Below are 21,033 nucleotides of genomic sequence, written 5' to 3'. Positions count from 1 at the left end.
AGTTTCAGTTTAGCGGTAGGCCTGTAACCACAGTTTCAGTTTAGCGGTAGGCCTGTAACCACAGTTTCAGTTTAGCGGTAGGCCTGTAACCACAGTTTCAGTTTAGCGGTAGGCCTGTAACCACAGTTTCAGTTTAGCGGTAGGCCTGTAACCACAGTTTCAGTTTAGCGGTAGGCCTGTAACCACAGTTTCAGTTTAGCGGTAGGCCTGTAACCACAGTTTCAGTTTAGCGGTAGGTCCGTAACCACAGTTTCAGTTTAGCGGTAGGCCTGTAACCACAGTTTCAGTTTAGCGGTAGGTCCGTAACCACAGTTTCAGTTTAGCGGTAGGCCTATAAACCAAAAGGATGGCGGACCCAACCAACAACCAAATGACTGTGATAATGTGGTTGTTTTAGCTCATTTAGTTGACACTGGATAAGAGCATCTATTAAATAGGGGATACTTCGGGACAATGAGGCCCTTTATCTACTTCCCCAGAGTCAGATGAACTGGTGTCCCAGTAAACAGAGACATTAAAATGGTCCCAACGAGCTCATCTGACTGAGGAAGTAGCTACAGGGCCTCAAGACAAAGTATCCCTTTAAAACGACTAAAATGTCTAAAAAAGAAAGAAAGATGGTGTATATATACTTCTAATAAGTGAATGGGTAAAGCTCACCAACGTTTTAGCATGTAGTGCCTCCAACATTTTGGGGTGTGGATCAACTCAGGCTTTTTAACTGACTAAACATGTCTAATAGAACTGTCCTGACCTCTTCATCTGCGTGTGTCGTTGCTGGATGAAGTTGGCTCCAGGGTGGACCTCAGGACCGCTACGCACCAGCTTCCTCAGCATCTCCAAGTTGGCCTTGTTCACCTTGGGGCACAACAACTTAGAGGTCACAGGTCATACAACAGGACAGTGAAGAGACACTGTGCATGTTACTTCTCAACGGTAAAGACAGCTGGAAAAGGCACTCAAAACTCCCTTGAGATCCATCCTGATTTGTGAAGCATCTATGTAGTGCTTATAAACTATTGATGTATTCTTATTAAGGCAGTCAAACGATTAAAATAATTAAATAGAGTTAATGGAATTAGTTAAATCGCGATTCATTGCAATTTTATAATTTGCTCCAATTTGGACTTCAACAAATTTTTCATTAAAAAGCAGAACATTGAGTTACTATTAAACCCAAAATAGTCTGGATCAAAATGTTTTAAAGGCATTTTTACCATAAACAACACAAACGTCTCTGTAACATACAAGCTATTCATGATCCCAAAGGTTCAGGAGGCCTACTCCCTCTTATCAATAATATTGAAGCTGAACTGATCCATGGTCTTCATCATGAACTAGTCACAAGCTGCTGCTACTACAATTGGGATCATTAAGTATTTTGACCTGTGAACTACAACAGAAACAGTAGTTATATGGAATGGATGTCCTGTTCTGAATAAAATCATTGTGGGAAGTTAGATGAATCAAGAGGCATTCAGCCATGGCATTGTAAACAATATTTTGGCTAGCTAGCTAACGTTAGCATAACTAGTTCGCTACTTCTGTATAAATTCCTGTTTTTTTTGCTGTCATCTAAAGAAATGCCTGGGAACATGTTTATGGTAGAAGTATCTGTACGGTTTCCTTCAAAACTGTTTCTCAAAGCTGTGTGCATAGCGCACCACAATGGAGACCGACAGCGCTACTGAGACCGAGTGCACACTGACAGTACACAGCATAAAGTGTGTTGTGTGTTGCGCTTAAAAGGGTCCTCCCTAAAACACGTGCGCTTAAAAAGGGCCGCGCGGGGTAAAGAAATGGAGAAGCGATTAAAAACGTCAAAGAAATTAACAGCATTAAAAAGGTTTGCGCTTTAACGTGGACAGCCCTAATTCTTATAAAGCCTTTATAAGTTGTAGTTAAAGTGTGGCCAATAAGATTCTTACCTTCTCTGGGTAGGTCAGGATTTTGGCTACGTGCACAGGGACAGCCACCTCATCGATTCGCAGGTTGGGGTCCGGAGAGATGACCGTTCTCCCAGAGAAATCCACTCTCTTCCCCGAGAGGTTTCCACGGAATCGCCCTGAGGGACACCACGAACCATCAATAACTGAGTGTCTCCAAATTCTTATCAATCCAAAGGCAGCAGTGGAGAATAACATTCCACTTTATAATTTGTGATTAAATGGCGCTACAATCAACTAGGATACTTCCTGTTTCTGAGTCAGCTGTGTAAATAAACTAAATTGTTTTTGACAAAAGACATGACATTCACATGAATTCAGTGTCAACTATCAATAAATACGATGGTGAGAGTGACCACAGAACTAGACATCAGAATAGACAACAGTTAACTATTAAATAATTAGAAACCACTATTTATATGAGCGAGACCTTGTTTGCCCTTGAGTCTCTGAACGAAGCCTCTGGTCCACTTCTTAGGGGCCATGTTGAGGGGGATGCCAGAGAGCTCACTGTTGATGTAGAGAGCACATTGCAGCTGGAGGAAGTCCCAGTCCTCCATGATCATCTGGGTCTTGGCCCCTGACATACGGTGCTGTGGGACGGCATGGGATGCAGGCAGAACAACTCATTCACCACTCAACATTCATTTGACAACAATAACAACATCAAACCACCTTATTGTCTAATGTGAATTGGAAATTGTAACTTATTTCTGTCTTGTTTTATTGCTTTCATAAAAAGGCCCAGAGGTTTTCCTTAGCTGACCAACTAGTTAGTAATAGCCTACTGGGGCCCAGAGGTTTTCCTTAGCTGACCAACTAGTTAGTAATAGCCTACTGGGGCCCAGAGGTTTTCCTCAGCTGACCAACTAGTTAGTAATAGCCTACTGGGGCCCAGAGGTTTTCCTGGTCAGTTCATGGAAAAACTCCCGGGCCAATTAATAAAACAATTAATCACAAATTCACTGACATTTCCTGCTACTGTCCCAATCCCATGATGCCCACCTTCTCTATGACATCATACATGACTAAAATGTAAATGTAATGTACCCACCTTCTTGATGACATCATTGAGGAAGATGATCTCTGTGAGCTTCATGGTGAGGTCATCCTCGTTAGTACCTGACTTGAGGTCTGAGATGACAGAGGGGCGGATGCAGAGTGGGGGTACCAGCAGACGGGTGAGGATGAGGTCTGCAGGCTTACCTGCCTCAGGGTTCATCAGGAGCAGGGGAATGTCCTCCGCTGGAATCCTCCTGAACAGGTTCAACACCACCAGAGGACTCAGGTTCTCCTGGAAACCACAGGACATGAAGGTCAGTCAGAAGGGCCAGTTTCCCGGATTCAGACAGACACATTTTGAAGAGGTTCAGTACCACTAGAGGACTCAGGTTCTCCGTCGGGGTGAAGGACATAATCGGTCAGCATTTAAAACCTGTGTAACCCAGTTGGTAAGAAGTGTTGCTCTAGTAATACCAGGGTTGTGGGTTCAATTCCAACAAGTACCCCATATACTAACCCTGTATGAACTCTGTACTGTGAGTCACTGCTAAGTGAAAAACATACAAAACAATCCATTAACCTCACATGACCTCTACAAAGTAGACATGTAAACTGTTAAAAGTTGCCCTAGTTGCCTTCAACGTGACTCACCTGAGCCCTGTTAAGCAAGCCCTAGTTGCCTTCAACGTGACTCACCTGAGCCCTGTTAAGCAAGCCCTAGTTGCCTTCAACGTGACTCACCTGAGCCCTGTTAAGCAAGCCCTAGTTGCCTTCAACGTGACTCACCTGAGCCCTGTTAAGCAAGCCCTAGTTGCCTTCAACGTGACTCACCTGAGCCCTGTTAAGCAAGCCCTAGTTGCCTTCAACGTGACTCACCTGAGCCCTGTTAAGCAAGCCCTAGTTGCCTTCAACGTGACTCACCTGAGCCCTGTTAAGCAAGCCCTCCACTTCTTTGTTGTGTTCTATTGCGATATCGAATGAGTTGAGAAAGTCTGATACTACAGTGTCCACCACTTTCTTGGTTGTCTTGTATTTCTCGTGGAGGATCTTTAGCAAGCCACACTTCTTCACTGGTCCTGTTAAATGGGAAGAACAAAGACATTATCAGTCACACCAACCACCACTTGGGCTATGCTTTCAACTCAACTAAATCCAACTCAATTCAAATATAACTTCATATATATTTTGGCCAAATTTTCAAAATTGAACCGTAAACAATCAAAGACTAAGATATTGTTGATACCCTACCATTTAACGTGGAGCAATTGAGACACATTGTCCTTTTGCGGCATTTGTCGGATATCTTCTTCTTCATTCCTCGTTTCTGGAGGTACGCTAGGCCTGGCCTCTTCAACACATCCATAAACTGTAGTTTCTCCTCTTTGGTCAGCATGATGTGAGAACACGTCTTACAGATCATCTGGAGGGATACCGCAATCACATGATGTTATAATGGAACAATTTGAACAACAACAACATGAACAACAACAACATGATGTCATAATGGAACAACATGAACAACAATAACATGATGTCATAATGGAACAACATGAACAACAATAACATGATGGCATAATGGAACAACATGAACAACAACATGATGTTATAATGGGCTAATTTGAACAACAACAACATGATGTTATAATGGGCCAATTTGAAAAACAACATGATGTCATAATGGGCCAATTTCAACAACAACAACATGATGTTATAATGGGCTAATTTGAACAACAACTTAATTGTTTTCATGGGCTAATTTGAACAACAATAACATAGTTATAATGGAACAACAATCACATTGGGTGTTTCTCAATATGCATACTACTGTGCTCCACACTCTCATGCTCCAAAGACGTTCTCTTGAGTACGTTCTTGTGAGGACAAGAGTGTGGAGAACACATAAAAAATTACATTTGAGAAGCACTCCCCCTACTGTATTACCTCTCACTGAGCAGCACTCCCCCTACTGTATTACCTCACGCTGAGCAGCACTCCCCCTACTGTATTACCTCACGCTGAGCAGCACTCCCTCTACTGTATTACCTCACGCTGAGCAGCACTCCCCCTACTGTATTACCTCACGCTGAGCAGCACTCTCCCTACTGTATTACCTCACGCTGAGCAACACTCCCCCTACTGTATTACCTCACACTGAGCAGCACTCCCCCTACTGTATTACCTCACGCTGAGCAGCACTCCCTCTACTGTATTACCTCACACTGAGCAGCACTCCCCGTACTGTATTACCTCACTCTGAGCAGCACTCCCTCTACTGTATTACCTCACGCTGAGCAGCACTCCCCCTACTGTATTACCTCACGCTGAGCAGCACTCTCCCTACTGTATTACCTCACGCTGAGCAGCACTCCCCCTACTGTATTACCTCACGCTGAGCAGCACTCCCCCTACTGTATTACCTCACACTGAGCAGCACTCCCCGTACTGTATTACCTCACGCTGAGCAGCACTCCCCCTACTGTATTACCTCACGCTGAGCAGCACTCCCCCTACTGTATTACCTCACGCTGAGCAGCACTCCCTCTACTGTATTACCTCACGCTGAGCAGCACCTCCCCCTACTGTATTACCTCACACTGAGCAGCACTCCCCCTACTGTATTACCTCACGCTGAGCAGCACTCCCCCTACTGTATTACCTCACACTGAGCAGCACCTCCCCCTACTGTATTACCTCACGCTGAGCAGCACTCCCCCTACTGTATTACCTCACGCTGAGCAGCACTCCCCCTACTGTATTACCTCACGCTGAGCAGCACCTCCCCCTACTGTATTACCTCACACTGAGCAGCACTCCCCGTACTGTATTACCTTGTTGATTTGCACACACTGTACATAGATTTTTCAATTTTTCTTTTCTATTGTGTTATTGACTGTACATTTGTTTATGTGTAACTCTGTGTTGTTGTTTTTGTCGCACTGCTTTGCTTTATCTTGGCCAGGTCGCAGTTGTAAATGAGAACTTGTTCTCAACTGGCCTACCTGGTTAAATAAAGGTGAAATAAATAAAAAATAAATATAAATGTTCTAATGCACCAGCTTGAATCACATGATGTTCTAATGGGCCAGCTTGAATAACAATCACATGGTGTTCTAATGGGCCAGCTTGAATAACAATCACATGATGTTCTAATGGGCCAGCTTGAATAACAATCACATGATGTTCTAATGGGCCAGCTTGAATAACAATCACATGATGTTCTAATGGGCCAGCTTGAACAACAATCACATGATGTTCTAATGGGCCAGCTTGAATAACAATCACATGGTGTTCTAACGGGCCAGCTTGAATAACAATCACATGATGTTCTAATGCACCAGCTTGAATAACAATCACATGGTGTTCTAATGGGCCAGCTTGAATAACAATCACATGGTGTTCTAATGGGCCAGCTTGAATAACAATCACATGATGTTCTAATGGGCCAGCTTGAACAACAATCACATGGTGTTCTAATGGGCCAGCTTGAATAACAATCACATGGTGTTCTAATGGGCCAGCTTGAACAACAATCACATGGTGTTCTAATGGGCCAGCTTGAATAACAATCACATGGTGTTCTAATGGGCCAGCTTGAACAACAATCACATGGTGTTCTAATGGGCCAGCTTGAATAACAATCACATGATGTTCTAATGGGCCAGCTTGAATAACAATCACATGGTGTTCTAATGGGCCAGCTTGAATAACAATCACATGGTGTTCTAACGGGCCAGCTTGAATAACAATCACATGGTGTTCTAATGGGCCAGCTTGAAAAACAATCACATGGTGTTCTAACGGGCCAGCTTGAATAACAATCACATGATGTTCTAATGGGCCAGCTTGAATAACAATCACATGGTGTTCTAATGGGCCAGCTTGAATAACAATCACATGGTGTTCTAATGGGCCAGCTTGAATAACAATCACATGGTGTTCTAATGGGCCAGCTTGAATAACAATCACATGGTGTTCTAATGGGCCAACTTGAATAACAATCACATGGTGTTCTAATGCACCAGCTTGAATAACAATCACATGGTGTTCTAACGGGCCAGCTTGAATAACAATCACATGATGTTCTAATGGGCCAGCTTGAATAACAATCACATGATGTTCTAATGGGCCAGCTTGAACAACAATCACATGATGTTCTAACGGGCCAGCTTGAATAACAATCACATGGTGTTCTAATGGGCCAGCTTGAATAACAATCACATGATGTTCTAACGGGCCAGCTTGAATAACAATCACATGATGTTCTAACGGGCCAGCTTGAATAACAATCACATGGTGTTCTAATGGGCCAGCTTGAATAACAATCACATGATGTTCTAACGGGCCAGCTTGAATAACAATCACATGGTGTTCTAATGGGCCAGCTTGAATAACAATCACATGGTGTTCTAACGGGCCAGCTTGAATAACAATCACATGGTGTTCTAATGGGCCAGCTTGAATAACAATCACATGATGTTCTAACGGGCCAGCTTGAATAACAATCACATGGTGTTCTAATGGGCCAGCTTGAATAACAATCACATGGTGTTCTAATGGGCCAGCTTGAATAACAATCACATGGTGTTCTAACGGGCCAGCTTGAATAACAATCACATGGTGTTCTAATGGGCCAGCTTGAATAACAATCACATGATGTTCTAATGGGCCAGCTTGAACAACAATCACATGATGTTCTAACGGGCCAGCTTGAATAACAATCACATGATGTTCTAATGGGCCAGCTTGAACAACAATCACATGATGTTCTAACGGGCCAGCTTGAATAACAATCACATGATGTTCTAACGGGCCAGCTTGAATAACAATCACATGATGTTCTAATGGGCCAGCTTGAATAACAATCACATGGTGTTCTAATGGGCCAGCTTGAATAACAATCACATGGTGTTCTAATGGGCCAGCTTGAACAACAATCACATGATGTTCTAACGGGCCAGCTTGAATAACAATCACATGATGTTCTAACGGGCCAGCTTGAATAACAATCACATGGTGTTCTAATGGGCCAGCTTGAATAACAATCACATGATGTTCTAACGGGCCAGCTTGAATAACAATCACATGATGTTCTAACGGGCCAGCTTGAATAACAATCACATGATGTTCTAATGGGCCAGCTTGAACAACAATCACATGATGTTCTAACGGGCCAGCTTGAACAACAATCACATGATGTTCTAACGGGCCAGCTTGAATAACAATCACATGGTGTTCTAATGGGCCAGCTTGAATAACAATCACATGGTGTTCTAATGGGCCAGCTTGAATAACAATCACATGGTGTTCTAATGGGCCAGCTTGAATAACAATCACATGGTGTTCTAATGGGCCAGCTTGAATAACAATCACATGATGTTCTAACGGGCCAGCTTGAACAACAATCACATGATGTTCTAATGGGCCAGCTTGAACAACAATCACATGGTGTTCTAATGGGCCAGCTTGAATAACAATCACATGATGTTCTAACGGGCCAGCTTGAATAACAATCACATGATGTTCTAACGGGCCAGCTTGAACAACAATCACATGGTGTTCTAATGGGCCAGCTTGAATAACAATCACATGATGTTCTAATGGGCCAGCTTGAATAACAATCACATGGTGTTCTAACGGGCCAGCTTGAATAACAATCACATGGTGTTCTAATGGGCCAGCTTGAACAACAATCACATGGTGTTCTAATGGGCCAGCTTGAACAACAATCACATGATGTTCTAATGGGCCAGCTTGAACAACAATCACATGATGTTCTAATGGGCCAGCTTGAATAACAATCACATGATGTTCTAATGGGCCAGCTTGAATAACAATCACATGATGTTCTAATGGGCCAGCTTGAACAACAATCACATGATGTTCTAACGGGCCAGCTTGAACAACAATCACATGATGTTCTAATGGGCCAGCTTGAATAACAATCACATGATGTTCTAATGGGCCAGCTTGAATAACAATCACATGGTGTTCTAATGGGCCAGCTTGAATAACAATCACATGGTGTTCTAATGGGCCAGCTTGAACAACAATCACATGGTGTTCTAATGCACCAGCTTGAACAACAATCACATGATGTTCTAACGGGCCAGCTTGAATAACAATCACATAGCAAAAGAGTCAAAGAATTAACTATGATAATTTAATCAGGATGGTCAAGGTTGTGATGTAGGCTACTCAGTGTGCAGTACAGTAATGTCATATTTAGTTTGCTACATTGTAGTGAGAGAGAGAAGATAAATACATACAGATAACTGCCAATATAAAGGAAACATCAACATAAAGTGGGCGTTGGGCGACCACGAGCCGCCAGAACAGCTTTCCCTTGGCATAGATTCTACAAGTGTCTGGAACTCTATTAGAGGGATGCCACACCCTTCTACAAGAAATTCCATAATGTGTTGTTTTGTTGATGGTGGAGGAAAACGCTGTCTCTGATGCCGCTCCAGAATCTTCCGTAAGTGTTCAATTGGGTTGAGATCTGGTGACTGAGACACACCCTTTAAACCCTCTATGTTCCTTTGAGACCCCTCTTTCAAAGTCACTGAGATCTCTTCTTCTAGCCATGGTAGCCAAGATAATAGGCAACTGAGCATTTGTACACATGATCCTAAGCATGATGGGATGGTAATTGCTTAATTAACTCAGGAACCACACCTGTGTTGGAAGCACCTGCTTTCTATATAGCCTACTTTGTATTCCTCATTTACTCAAGTGTTTCCTTTATTTTGTCAGTTACTGTTATAGTGAACTTGCCTGTAGGATTCCAATGATGGCTTTGAAATAGCCCACATGAAAACAGGGCATCTCCAGATCCAGATATCCATAGTGTCCCAGACAGTCAGCCAGGTTCTTCCCACACGTCTCACATGGACGATCCTTCTCACTGGTGCCCTGGAATATAACATGACAGTTGGGTCACAACCACCAATAGAGAATGCCTAGAGTTTGCAAAGCTGTCATAAAGGCAAAGGGGTGGCTATTTGAAGAATCTCAAATATAAAATATATTTTGATTTGTTTAACACTGTTTTGGTTACTACATGATTCCATGTGTTATTTCAAAGTTGATGTCTTCACTATTATTCTACAATGTAGATAATAGTAAAAATAAAGAAAAACCTTTCAATGAGTAGGTGTTTTAAAACTTTTGACCGGTAGTGTACCATGTGATGGGTGGTGGTGTGTGTACGTGTGTGTGTGTACGTGTCAGCCCTACCATGCGATGATCCAGTACTCCATATGGTAGAGGAGTATGGCTGGTGTCCTGGCTGTACAGGTTCTTACTGACCACTTGGATATGAGCCTGCTGTCTCATCTGCTCAGCCGACTTCATCCCAAAACAGATGTGGCTTCTGTTGACATAAATGGAATAGATAGCCAACTCAGCCTAGGGGTTCAATTAGACACTGGCTAGTAGGTCAACTAGCAATTAGGTCCTACCCAAGCAACAACTGCCAATGATAACAAGCTATAGTTTAGGGGTCAATTGGGAGTCATTTGTAAAGCATGGTCAGCATTGCCTTTCTGGATGTCTACTTGAGGCTACTTCGTCATGCTTTACCATGTACTTAGCAAGAGTGTCAGTTGTCATGGCAAGATGAGTTCGATATCCTGCCACATTAGCCAGGTGGGGATGTGATTGTTTGTTTAGCTAGCTTTCTAAAACGTGTTACCAGCATTGCTGACCCTGTTCAATCAATGATGCAATTGCAAAAAGCTCGCTAGCTATGAAAAGCAAGCTCATGTCACAAATTGCAAGCTGCTTTAGGCAATTATTTACGAACACTACTCATAGCTAGAGGGCTGGGGGAAATATTAATGGCTAATGGCTAGCAGCAAGCTAGCTAACTAACTGGATATACTTACATTTTTTTGGCCACATCAGTCTCTCTAAACTGCTCTTTCACCATCGTGACTGTTTGCCCCCGCCAACCTCCGGCAGAAATACAGATCTAAGATAAGATCCCGCACATAAACTGTTATTTTCTACACTGTTGTTTTACACTAAACTTGATATACAGTCATCACACTGTCACTTGTCGTTCCCAATTCCCATGTTGTAGCTAGAAATGCTGCCACGGCAATGAGATACAACGTGAACCATGAATTCATAAGACAACGACATGCACACATCCGGTTGAAGAGCGCCTCATGAACGAGAGGGAGGTTATCCATCAGCCACTGCCCTCCAGTGGGCTAAATCATTATCACATAAACACTGAGGAAACGGGTGCACAAATACATTTCCACTAGATGTCACTCCTCGTAGCTACATGGATTAACAGATAGGCTACTACATGTTCCTTGTTGAATAGCCTAAATCTGTCTGAAAAGTTCATAATGTTAGACGTATGGACTTCTTTTAAACCTCCTCTAGTGCGGGAGAGGGGACACATGGGAGTTGTAGTTTTAAGCGGGAAGAAAAACTTAAAACAGTATACAATAATATAAGCCATTTAGCAAACACTTTTATCCAAAGCCACTTAGTCCTGTGTGGCTCAGTCCGTTGAACATGGCGCTTGCGAATGCCAAAAGTCGTGGTTTCGAGTCCCGTGGGGACCACCCATATGTAAGTGTACAATGCAACATGTCCTTTACATGACATAACAATAAGCCCTATGTTCCAGCATAATTACCAATAGAGTAAGTTCACTACTATGTATTAAGCCTGTTATTACATGCAGTAAATCTACCACTTTAGTTCCCACCTTTCCCAAACCTAGGCCTCTCCCATTATTTAATTGAAGAACAGCTCCCGAGTGGCGCAGCGGTCTACGACACTGAATCTCAGTGCAAGAGGCGTCACTGTTGGACCTGGTTTGAATCAAAGCTGTATCACATCCGGCCGTGATTGGGAGTCCCATAGGGCAGCGCAGAATTGGCCCAGCGTCGTCCGGATTTGTCTTGCCTAGTTAAATAAAGGTTACATTTAAAAAATAAAAAACAGACCTAGCAATGGTAAGAGCTGTAATAAATGGTATCACAATTGTCAACCTCTTTATTCATTTTGTCCCTGTAGGGGGACACTTTTTTGGGCTGCGAATAACCTTTTTATAATGGTTATTTTTATAACCATCCGCCAACCAGGTCGACCAGGAAACAGAAGGTTCTTCATTACGCTGTCAAAAAAAACAAGTTACTGTATTTTTAGAGCTGAATTAAGGTTGTTGTGGAAAACTCGATCCAAAGATTTTGACAGAGACTAATTTAAGGTATAATAGTGAATCTTTAATACACGCAGCTGCAAGGTAGAGCTGTCTCTGATCAGAGTCAGGGAAGGAGCTCCTTGGGGAGATAGTTTCAGGTCCCTCATATAGAGGAGGGGTGATCATAATGTTTACACAACAGGTCTTTGTCCAAGCAACAGTTCCAGAACACAATGGCCTTGTGTTAGGATGCAGACATAACAGGAGTCTATGAAATGCATAACATCACAGTTCAACACAGAATAGGGCATAAACCTTGTGAAGTTACAACAGCTCACCCCAATTCTGTCACCACAAGGTGTTATTGCTGTACATTTACATTTTAGTCATTTAGCAGACGCTCTTATCCAGAGCGACTTACAGTAGTGAATGCATACATTTCATACATTTTTTTCTCCATACTGGCCCCCCCATGGGAATCGAACTCACAACCCAGGCGTTGCAAACACCATGCTCTACCAACTGAGCCACACAGGACTCTGTAAGGGATAGCATGCTGCTGTATTTTGATTACATGGGAGGCAACCTCACTTAGGGATTTGAACTCCCAACCTCTTGTTTGCTAGCGACCTGCATTTGCTGTAACACCAGCAGGTCTGTGGGTAAGACAGATATTTGCTGTTACACATGCAGGTCTGTGGGTAAGACTCTGTGGGTAAGACAGATATTTGCTGCTACACCAGCAGGTCTGTGGGTAAGACTCTGTGGGTAAGACAGATATTTGCTGCTACACCAGCAGGTCTGTGGGTAAGACTCTGTGGGTAAGACAGAGATTTGCTGCTACACCAGCAGGTCTGTGGGTAAGACTCTGTGGGTAAGACAGAGATTGCTGCTACACCTGCAGGTCTGTTGGTAAGACTCTGTGGGTAAGACAGATATTTGCTGCTACACCTGCAGGTCTGTGGGTATGACAGAGATCGTTAAAAGATTAGAATAAAACATTGTTTAGCAGGTAATGACGTTGAAAGTCAACTGCAAAGAACTCCGGAGATGAAACTATTCTGCTATTTAGAACTTATTCAAGAAGAACCAATAGAGGATTCTGTCATTTGTCCCTATGGGGAATATCATGTTTTAGGTATGACCCAGACGCACACAGTGTCTAAGAAACAAAAGTTTATTTCAAAAACAGGGGAAGGCAAACGACAGGTCAAAGGCAGACGGGTCAATAATCCAGAATGGTGGGGCAAGGTATAGAATGTCAGGCAGTATCAGGGTCAGGGCAGGCAGAACGGTCAAAACCAGGAAGGACTAGAAAACGTGAGCAAGAACAGGCAGGAGCAGAGTAAAAAAATGCTGGTAGGTTTCACAAAACAAAACGAACTGGCAACAGACAAACAGAGAACACAGGTATAAATACACAGGGGATAATGGGGAGGATGGGCAACACCTGGAGGGGGGGGGTGAAAGACAAGCACAAAGTCAGGTGAAACAGATTAGGGTGTGACAGGGAAACCCTTTTGGGTGCCACGTCAAACCCTTTGATTTATCCCTGTAGTAGGGAAACCCTTGTGAGTTCCATTTAGAACCCTCTCATGAGTGGGGTCTTACTTTTTGGACACTTTTAGAGGCATTTCGCTTTTACCAGTATTATTTCTACCTGCATTATCCACTAGGGTTACTGCAGGTAGAAAATCCTAGGAAATGTTATTTAATCCTTTAACTGTCTCTTCTTGAAAAACACCTTAAAAACCTACTACTCAAATAAGAACTTCCAATAGTTTTTTTTTTCAACTTCATGTTTATTTTGGAAATTGCAGAGCTCGACCAGGCTGTTGAGAAGTCAAAAGCATTTTTACTCATCTCGACAATATTACATAAATTACTTTAGATATGATTCAATGGCTTTTATTGTAGTGGTCTGGGTGTAGCTGGTGCAGAGGAGTCAGGCACAGGACAGCAGAGATGAGTAACACAAGTAGCTTTACTCAAATATTCCAATAACATGTCATAATACCGAGCCCACAATAACGGACCGAACATACATACAGTGAGGGAAAAAAGTATTTGATCCCCTGCTGTTTTTGTACATTTGCCCACTGACAAAGAAATGATCAGTCTATAATTTTAATGGTAGGTTTATTTGAACAGTGAGAGACAGAATAACAATAAAAAAATCCAGAAAAACGCATGTCAAAAATGTTATAAATTTATGTACATTTTAATGAGGGAAATAAGTATTTGACCCCTCTGCAAAACATGACTTAGTACTTGGCAAAACCCTTGTTGGCAATCACAGAGGTCAGACGTTTCTTGTAGTTGGCCACCAGGTTTGCACACATCTGTTGGCCACCAGGTTTGCCCCCCCCCCCCCCCCCCCACACACACACAATTTTGGACCCCTTTGTGGCCCCCCTAAATGTGGAGTATGAAGTAATTTTTACATAACTAATTTTTGCTATTGTTCTTTTTTTTTACATCCGTTATTAGACAGTGGCAACGATGATGATTATGAACATGGTCTTTTGCCTGCTAATGCCTGCAATGCAGTGAAGAAAACAATATGACAACAATAACGTCTAAAGTAACTGGCCCCTCTAACAGTACAACTGGCCCCAGCTTGGCCCCCCCGTTGAAATGGTCTAGAACCGCCATTGCTTCAAGTGTATGTTTATTGCCTTTTAACTGTATCCTATGCCTGCCAGAAATGATTGCCCCTCAGGGATGAATGAAGTTCATTAAACTTTATTGTTAATGGTAATGCTAATGTTTACATTTGGCAGCGCAAGTGGAGACACGTCAGGCTGAGGAGTGAGTTTCACAGATCCCCCATCTGATACACAAGCAATAACAAGTCTATACCCGTTTAGGAAAAAAGCATTTAATGTATTCAGTAACATTAGACTTATCCACATTTACCAGAGGGTTCAAATTGCAATGAGTTAGAGGCTAGATAGCTTTGTCAGCATATCAGACACATAGCGGAGACCTCAGAATTTATGAGAGTGCTATAAATATATCCACAGTGGCGGGAAAGGTAGGAATGAAAGCCAAACAGTCAGCCGAAATCAGGGGAGAACGACTGCCCCCCTCTCATTAAAGCCATGCGGTTCAAGGTCGACCTGGGTACTGCAGGCTGTCGTTTCCAGAAATAGTCCATGGGCCAGACCCCCACATTTGGGCCGTAGGGTTCACTTGGGGTGACGATGTCTCACAGTGATTTTCTTGAAGGTCTATGTCCCTGGAGTTGTAACATGTGTGATAGCAGTGCAGCAATGGTGGCTTTCTCTGTGTTTTCACTCTTTCATTCATCCCTCCATTATAACGTGGGTCGTATAAAGGGGACCAAGGTGCAGCGTGTATAGTGCTCATATTCACTTTTATTATGACGACACTAGAACAAAACAACCAACAACAGTTCCATCATGTGAAATACACTACCCACAAAACCCAGGAAGAAAAACCCCTACTTAAATATGATCTCTAATCAGAGGCAATGAGGATCAGCTGCCTCTAATTAGAGGTCAACCCAAACAATCCCAACATAGAAATAGAAAAACTAGAACTTAAGCATAGAAATAGAAAACATAGAAAAACACAAAAACCCCCCCTGTCACGCCCTGACCTACTCTACTATAGAAAATTACATCTTACTAGGATCAGGACGTGACATCCATCCTATTAATTTTCACCATAGGATAAGGTAGGGATTTTACCCTATCACAAACAAAGTTATTGCTCACATATACCCAATACTCATACAGTATATAATTGAAAAGCTTAGATTCACAGCTAACCACTAGACACACTTTCGGGAATGTTCAGGTCAACATAACTTAGACCTTTGACATCTAGGGTACATATCAGAATTACCTGTATGAATTGCTTTAAAAAAAAGGAAACCCTGATACATTTTAAACTTTGCTTGACAAGTGGTTCTGACAGGTCATGACATCACCTTTCAAATGTATATAATATAACCAAATTTGACAGTACCACCTTCAACTATTGTTTAAAGTTAGCACATATTGTGCAATTGACATGAGAATGTTGGAAGTTACGTTTTTGAATGGTAACTTTGGTGAGAGAAGCACCAAATTACATACACACAGCTAGAACAGGTTTTTAAAAAGATTTGTAGATACAAGGCAATCACAGAAGACTTCCTCTAATATGACCGCCAAACAACTCAATGGGGTCTTATTCGCATGACCATACCTGTATGAAATATAATTGTAGACACACACACACACACACACACACACACACACACACACACACACACACACACACACACACACCTTGCTCCTCCAGACGCTTATGTTCCAACAGCTGCAGCTGAAGGGGAGTGTGAGATTCCCAGTTTTATTGATGTTCTCTGTTATGGACTTTACTTTTTTTGTTTTTTGACTGTTTTTCTACTATCTGTGTTGTCTTTACATTTGAAAGTCTACAAATAAAGCTGTCCAAAAAGAAGCAGATATTTGACTGGTCCGTTTAATAGCCGCATCAGGTATAAGTCTCTTTCCTATTCGTAAACGTCATCTGGTGCACGGCTCAAATAGCAGTAGATCTGCCAACAAAGCAATGAAGCAATGAAGCAATGTTAATTTACCTTAGAGATTGCTGTGGAAGCTGAATGTATTTCTGACGCTGAACATGGCCATATTGGGCTCCTAACTCATCTGTTGCTTTGATATACTTCCTGTAACTCTGCCATCGACTGTATGGGATGAAATTGGAGTGTCAACCACAGCTCAGCAGCTGTGGTTTGATACTTTGACATCTCTATGACAGATGGTCATAAAGCAATCCCAAACAACTTTAGGCTGCATGTAATTCTGACACCCAGTTTAGGAACATGGCCATTGGCTGGAGAAGTTCACTGACAGGGGGGGGTAATCATTTTGACTACTTGTTTGTCCATAGATCTGTAAAGCTTCCTGGAAAACACAACCGTTCCCAATATGTTTATCCTTGAAAATGGTATCCTTCTTTATAATTCTACATTTCTGAGATGAATATTACATTCAGCCCTCCATTGACTTCACACTGCATGCTGAAAAGACCTCATAACCTGTAATGTGGACCACAGAGAGATCCGGTACAGAACAGCACATTATTTAGACCTTATTAGTCGACCACGAGGTCCTCACATTGCTGACATTGGCCCCCCCATACTAAATTTACAGCGAGATATGTGACCTGGAAAATAAGATCTGAATGAACCCAGCTTGGTTGTTTTGTGGATCCATGCCACAGCATGTGACATGTCATATCCAGATATAGAGTTTTACTGCTGTGACATTTTAATGGATTGAATCATGTAAAAAATGCTGATGTGAGCCAAGGTGCTAGGATAACTCCAGAGCCGGCCCTAGCCTTTTGGGGACCCTAAGCTAAATGTAGTTGCCCCCCAATACAATTTTATAACACATTTTCTGCAATTCTATACATTTTTACGGGACTTATGGCATGTTAATATGATATCTGAGTGAGAGTGACTAACAAAATCAATGGGGGCCCCCTGGAGGTCAAGGCCCCTGAGCTTTTGCCCTGCGTGCCTGGTTGATAATTCAACCATGATTACAACAAGTTTATATAGCTGGCTAGACTAACTCAACAATCTACAAAATCTTAGCTGACATGGGCTAATTAGGTGACTGTCAGTGATAGAGGATTTCTTGGGTCCTGAAAATGAGAACCTCACCGAATTAGACCCACAAAAATCCCACCTGACCTTGACAGGACCAGGTATTTTTTAGAATATCAATACCCAATCCGATTTGGATCCGAGGTTGACCAGATCCGACCTGAAACATGTCCGAGATGTGTCCGAAATGGTTTCACTCATCCATATTCTGTTGCATCTAAAATAATGGATTCGGGGTCTACAGCTTAGTATTTTCATAATGGTATCCCTATAGTTAGATTGAGAATATTATAAAGTTTTCAAAAACGTTTTCCTTATTTCTGTCGACCAAATATTTTGATGTAACGACGATCGTGTGCCAGACTGAGAGCAGCACATAATTCAGTTTTGGCTGTAATCTAATATTCGGTATTATTTTACTGCGTGCAACATAAAAATCTACCTTTTTTTAACTGTTTTGATAAAGATTGATGTAGACTAAAGATAGGCGATACACTGAGTGCACAAAACATTAGGAACACCTTCCTTGTTTTGAGTTGCACCCCCTTTAGCCTTAAGAACAGCCTCAATTCATCGGGGCATGGACTCTACAAGGTGTTGAAAGTGTTCCACAGGGATGCTGCCCCATGTTGACTCCAATGCTTCCCACATTTCTGTCATGTTGTCTGGATGTCCTTTGGGGTGGTAGACCATTCATGAAACACTAATGAAACTGTTGAGTGTGACAAAAACACAGCAGCATTGCAGTTCTTGACACATTCAAAACAGTGCACTTGGCACCTACTACCATAGCCCGTTCAAAAGGCACTTGTGTTTGTTGACTCAGTTTTGACCAACATCAAGCTTCAAGAGTGTCCCATATGCATGCCCATGTCATTTCCAACAATTGGGATGAGGTCTAGGCCTACTCACCTGAGCATTTCATTATGATAACACTATAGTTGGATGGAGTTTCTGAGATTGTATTTTATTTTCAGTTTACAACATTCTTCAGATTAGAATGTGGTGATTTTAGGACACTACTGTATGTAAAGTCAGAGATGGTCAGTGATGAGTGCTGTAGACAGATATTTTAGTTATTTATTTAACCTTTATTTAACTAGGCAAGTAAATTAAGAACAAATTCTTATTTACAATGACAGCCTACCTAGGAACAGTGGGTTAACTGCCTTGTTCATGGGCAGAACAACAGATTGTTACTTGTCAGCTCAGGGATTTGATCTAGCAACCTTTCAGTTACTGGCCCAACACTCTAACCACTAGGCTACCTGCTGGTTACTGGCCAACACCCTAACCACTAGGTTACCTGCTGGTTACTGGCCCAACACTCTAACCACTAGGCTACCTGCTGGTTACTGGCCCAACACTCTAACCATTAGGCTACCTGCTGGTTACTGGCCCAACACTCTAACCACTATGCTACCTGCTGGTTACTGGCCCAACACTCTAACCTCTAGGCTACCTGCTGGTTACTGGCCCAACACTCTAACCACTAGGCTACCTGCTGGTTACTGGCCCAACACTCTAACCACTAGGCTACCTGCTGGTTACTGGCCCAACACTCTAACCACTAGGCTACCTGCTGGTTACTGGCCCAACACTCTAACCACTAGGCTACCTGCTGGTTACTGGCCCAACACTCTAACCACTAGGCTACCTGCTGGTTACTGGCCCAACACTCTAACCACTAGGCTACCTGCCACCCCAGATAAACATTTATTTTGTTAGGCTATTTCTGTAACTCAGGTCTTACTCATTATAATAGTCTAATTTCTGCTCTGGTCGCTATTTCACATGTTTTCACATGGACCTGAGGTCCATGGCCACCAAACAGGACCCTACCTAGATCCGAGGGTCAACTACAGAATTTCGGACCGGTTCGGGTCCCGGGTAATCGGGTGGACCTGTGAAAATCTCTATTCAGTGACTGACATAACAAGAGGAAAACTGCTAATGCACAACCGCATTTTTAAATTGCACCTTGGTTATTCTACCATTCTAACTCCTAATAGTAACTTGAGAACCCGACAGATTTCCTATTTATTATTATTTTTTACTTATTTTTGGGGGGTGGGTGGGGGGTCGAGGGCCCCCTATGCCAATTATGCCACTTAGTGGCTAGAGCCGGCTCTGCCTGAGGAATTAAAGCACCCTTAAAATGTATTGGATGAAGCGTTACTGTCTGATCCTCCGAAGGGCCTGCCACAATACGTCAAATATGTACAATGACAGTTTTATAATGACAGTTTACTCAACTGTTTAGTGACATCTGGCAGTTAAGAGGCCTGCAACTCCTGTTCTGGACAGCCCATCGACATCGTGTGCAGGCTCGTGTTCGACCCCAGCGCTAACATAGCGGGTTTAGCTAAATCAATGGATCATAATCTTCAATTTAGCCCTTAATTACCTAAAATCAGGTTCAGTGTGTTAATGAAGAAATACAATTCAGTTCATTCAGGAAGTGAACTGAAGTTCCAATACTTCACAAGGCTTTTAATGAGAAATTATTGCAGGTCAATTCCTAAATTTTCTCGAAATGACTCCAACCCTGATCTCAATACAGTGCATTGTGAGAAGCCCCATGGCTGTAAAGTCAGTTGAGATCTTTGTGGCCAAATTCACATTTGTCTATTCCTCTGACATCCCCACCCCCCCGATTTGCGGAGGGTAACAAGTTTGGAGCTTAGAGAAAACATGTCCCTGAGATACAAAAACACCGGTCATATGTCATGCCAGATCTTTGCACATTAAAATAACTTGAATGTCATAAACTCTTAGTCTGCATGGTGTTGATGTTCTCTCCACCCACAAACACGCCAAGTAAATATATTCTGACTAATAACAGTGGCATCGGTGCCAGATTTAGGAAATGTTGGCAGATATACCAAACAATAAACCTTGGCTGCAGTGAAGACTAGAACACAGTCCAAGAAATTAAAAGGCCTTGATGGTCCTCACAGATGGTCAGCCCCCTGCTCAACTTGTGCATCCAGCAGAGTTAGAATGGTAGAGCACACAAGGTGCAATTTGGTTGTGCATCAGCAGATTTCTGTTCTTATATCAGTCACTGAATTAGCCATGTTTTAGATTAATTTACCAATCTAGCCAGCTATCTAAACTCGTAGTAATCATGGTCTAAACCGGCCGGGCACGCAGGGCATGTCATTGGGGCCATGACTTCCACTGTGGCCCAAATCTCGCTTAGGGCCCCAAAAGGCTAGGGCCGGCCCTGTGTAAGGTTTCACACTATTGAACATTAATATGGC

At 42.6% G+C, this 21,033-nt stretch overlaps 1 protein-coding gene across 3 annotated transcripts in view; it reads right to left on the bottom strand.

The window, feature by feature from the left end:
• Positions 1-11,089, bottom strand: part of polr3a (polymerase (RNA) III (DNA directed) polypeptide A) — a 68,009-nt gene extending 56,920 nt beyond the window's left edge. For 2 of the 3 annotated variants that reach the window (XM_029697484.1, XM_029697485.1), the window contains exons 1-9: positions 10,835-11,089; positions 10,185-10,320; positions 9,723-9,860; positions 4,197-4,368; positions 3,870-4,024; positions 3,001-3,240; positions 2,377-2,539; positions 1,929-2,065; positions 755-858 (exon numbers count right to left, since the gene is read on the bottom strand). In XM_029697484.1, coding sequence (XP_029553344.1) covers positions 755-858; positions 1,929-2,065; positions 2,377-2,539; positions 3,001-3,240; positions 3,870-4,024; positions 4,197-4,368; positions 9,723-9,860; positions 10,185-10,320; positions 10,835-10,878 — 1,289 coding nt within the window. In that variant the 5' untranslated portion in view covers positions 10,879-11,089. Of the gene's footprint in view, positions 1-754; positions 859-1,928; positions 2,066-2,376; positions 2,540-3,000; positions 3,241-3,599; positions 3,674-3,869; positions 4,025-4,196; positions 4,369-9,722; positions 9,861-10,184; positions 10,321-10,834 lie in introns of those variants that run through there. The other variant, XM_029697486.1, reaches the window with a different exon arrangement.
• Positions 11,090-21,033: the final 9,944 nt, after the last annotated feature.

This window comes from Salmo trutta, chromosome 18 (genome assembly GCF_901001165.1).
Source record: "Salmo trutta chromosome 18, fSalTru1.1, whole genome shotgun sequence".
Lineage (NCBI taxonomy): Eukaryota > Metazoa > Chordata > Actinopteri > Salmoniformes > Salmonidae > Salmo > Salmo trutta.
This window is presented reverse-complemented; position numbering and strand designations above follow the sequence as displayed.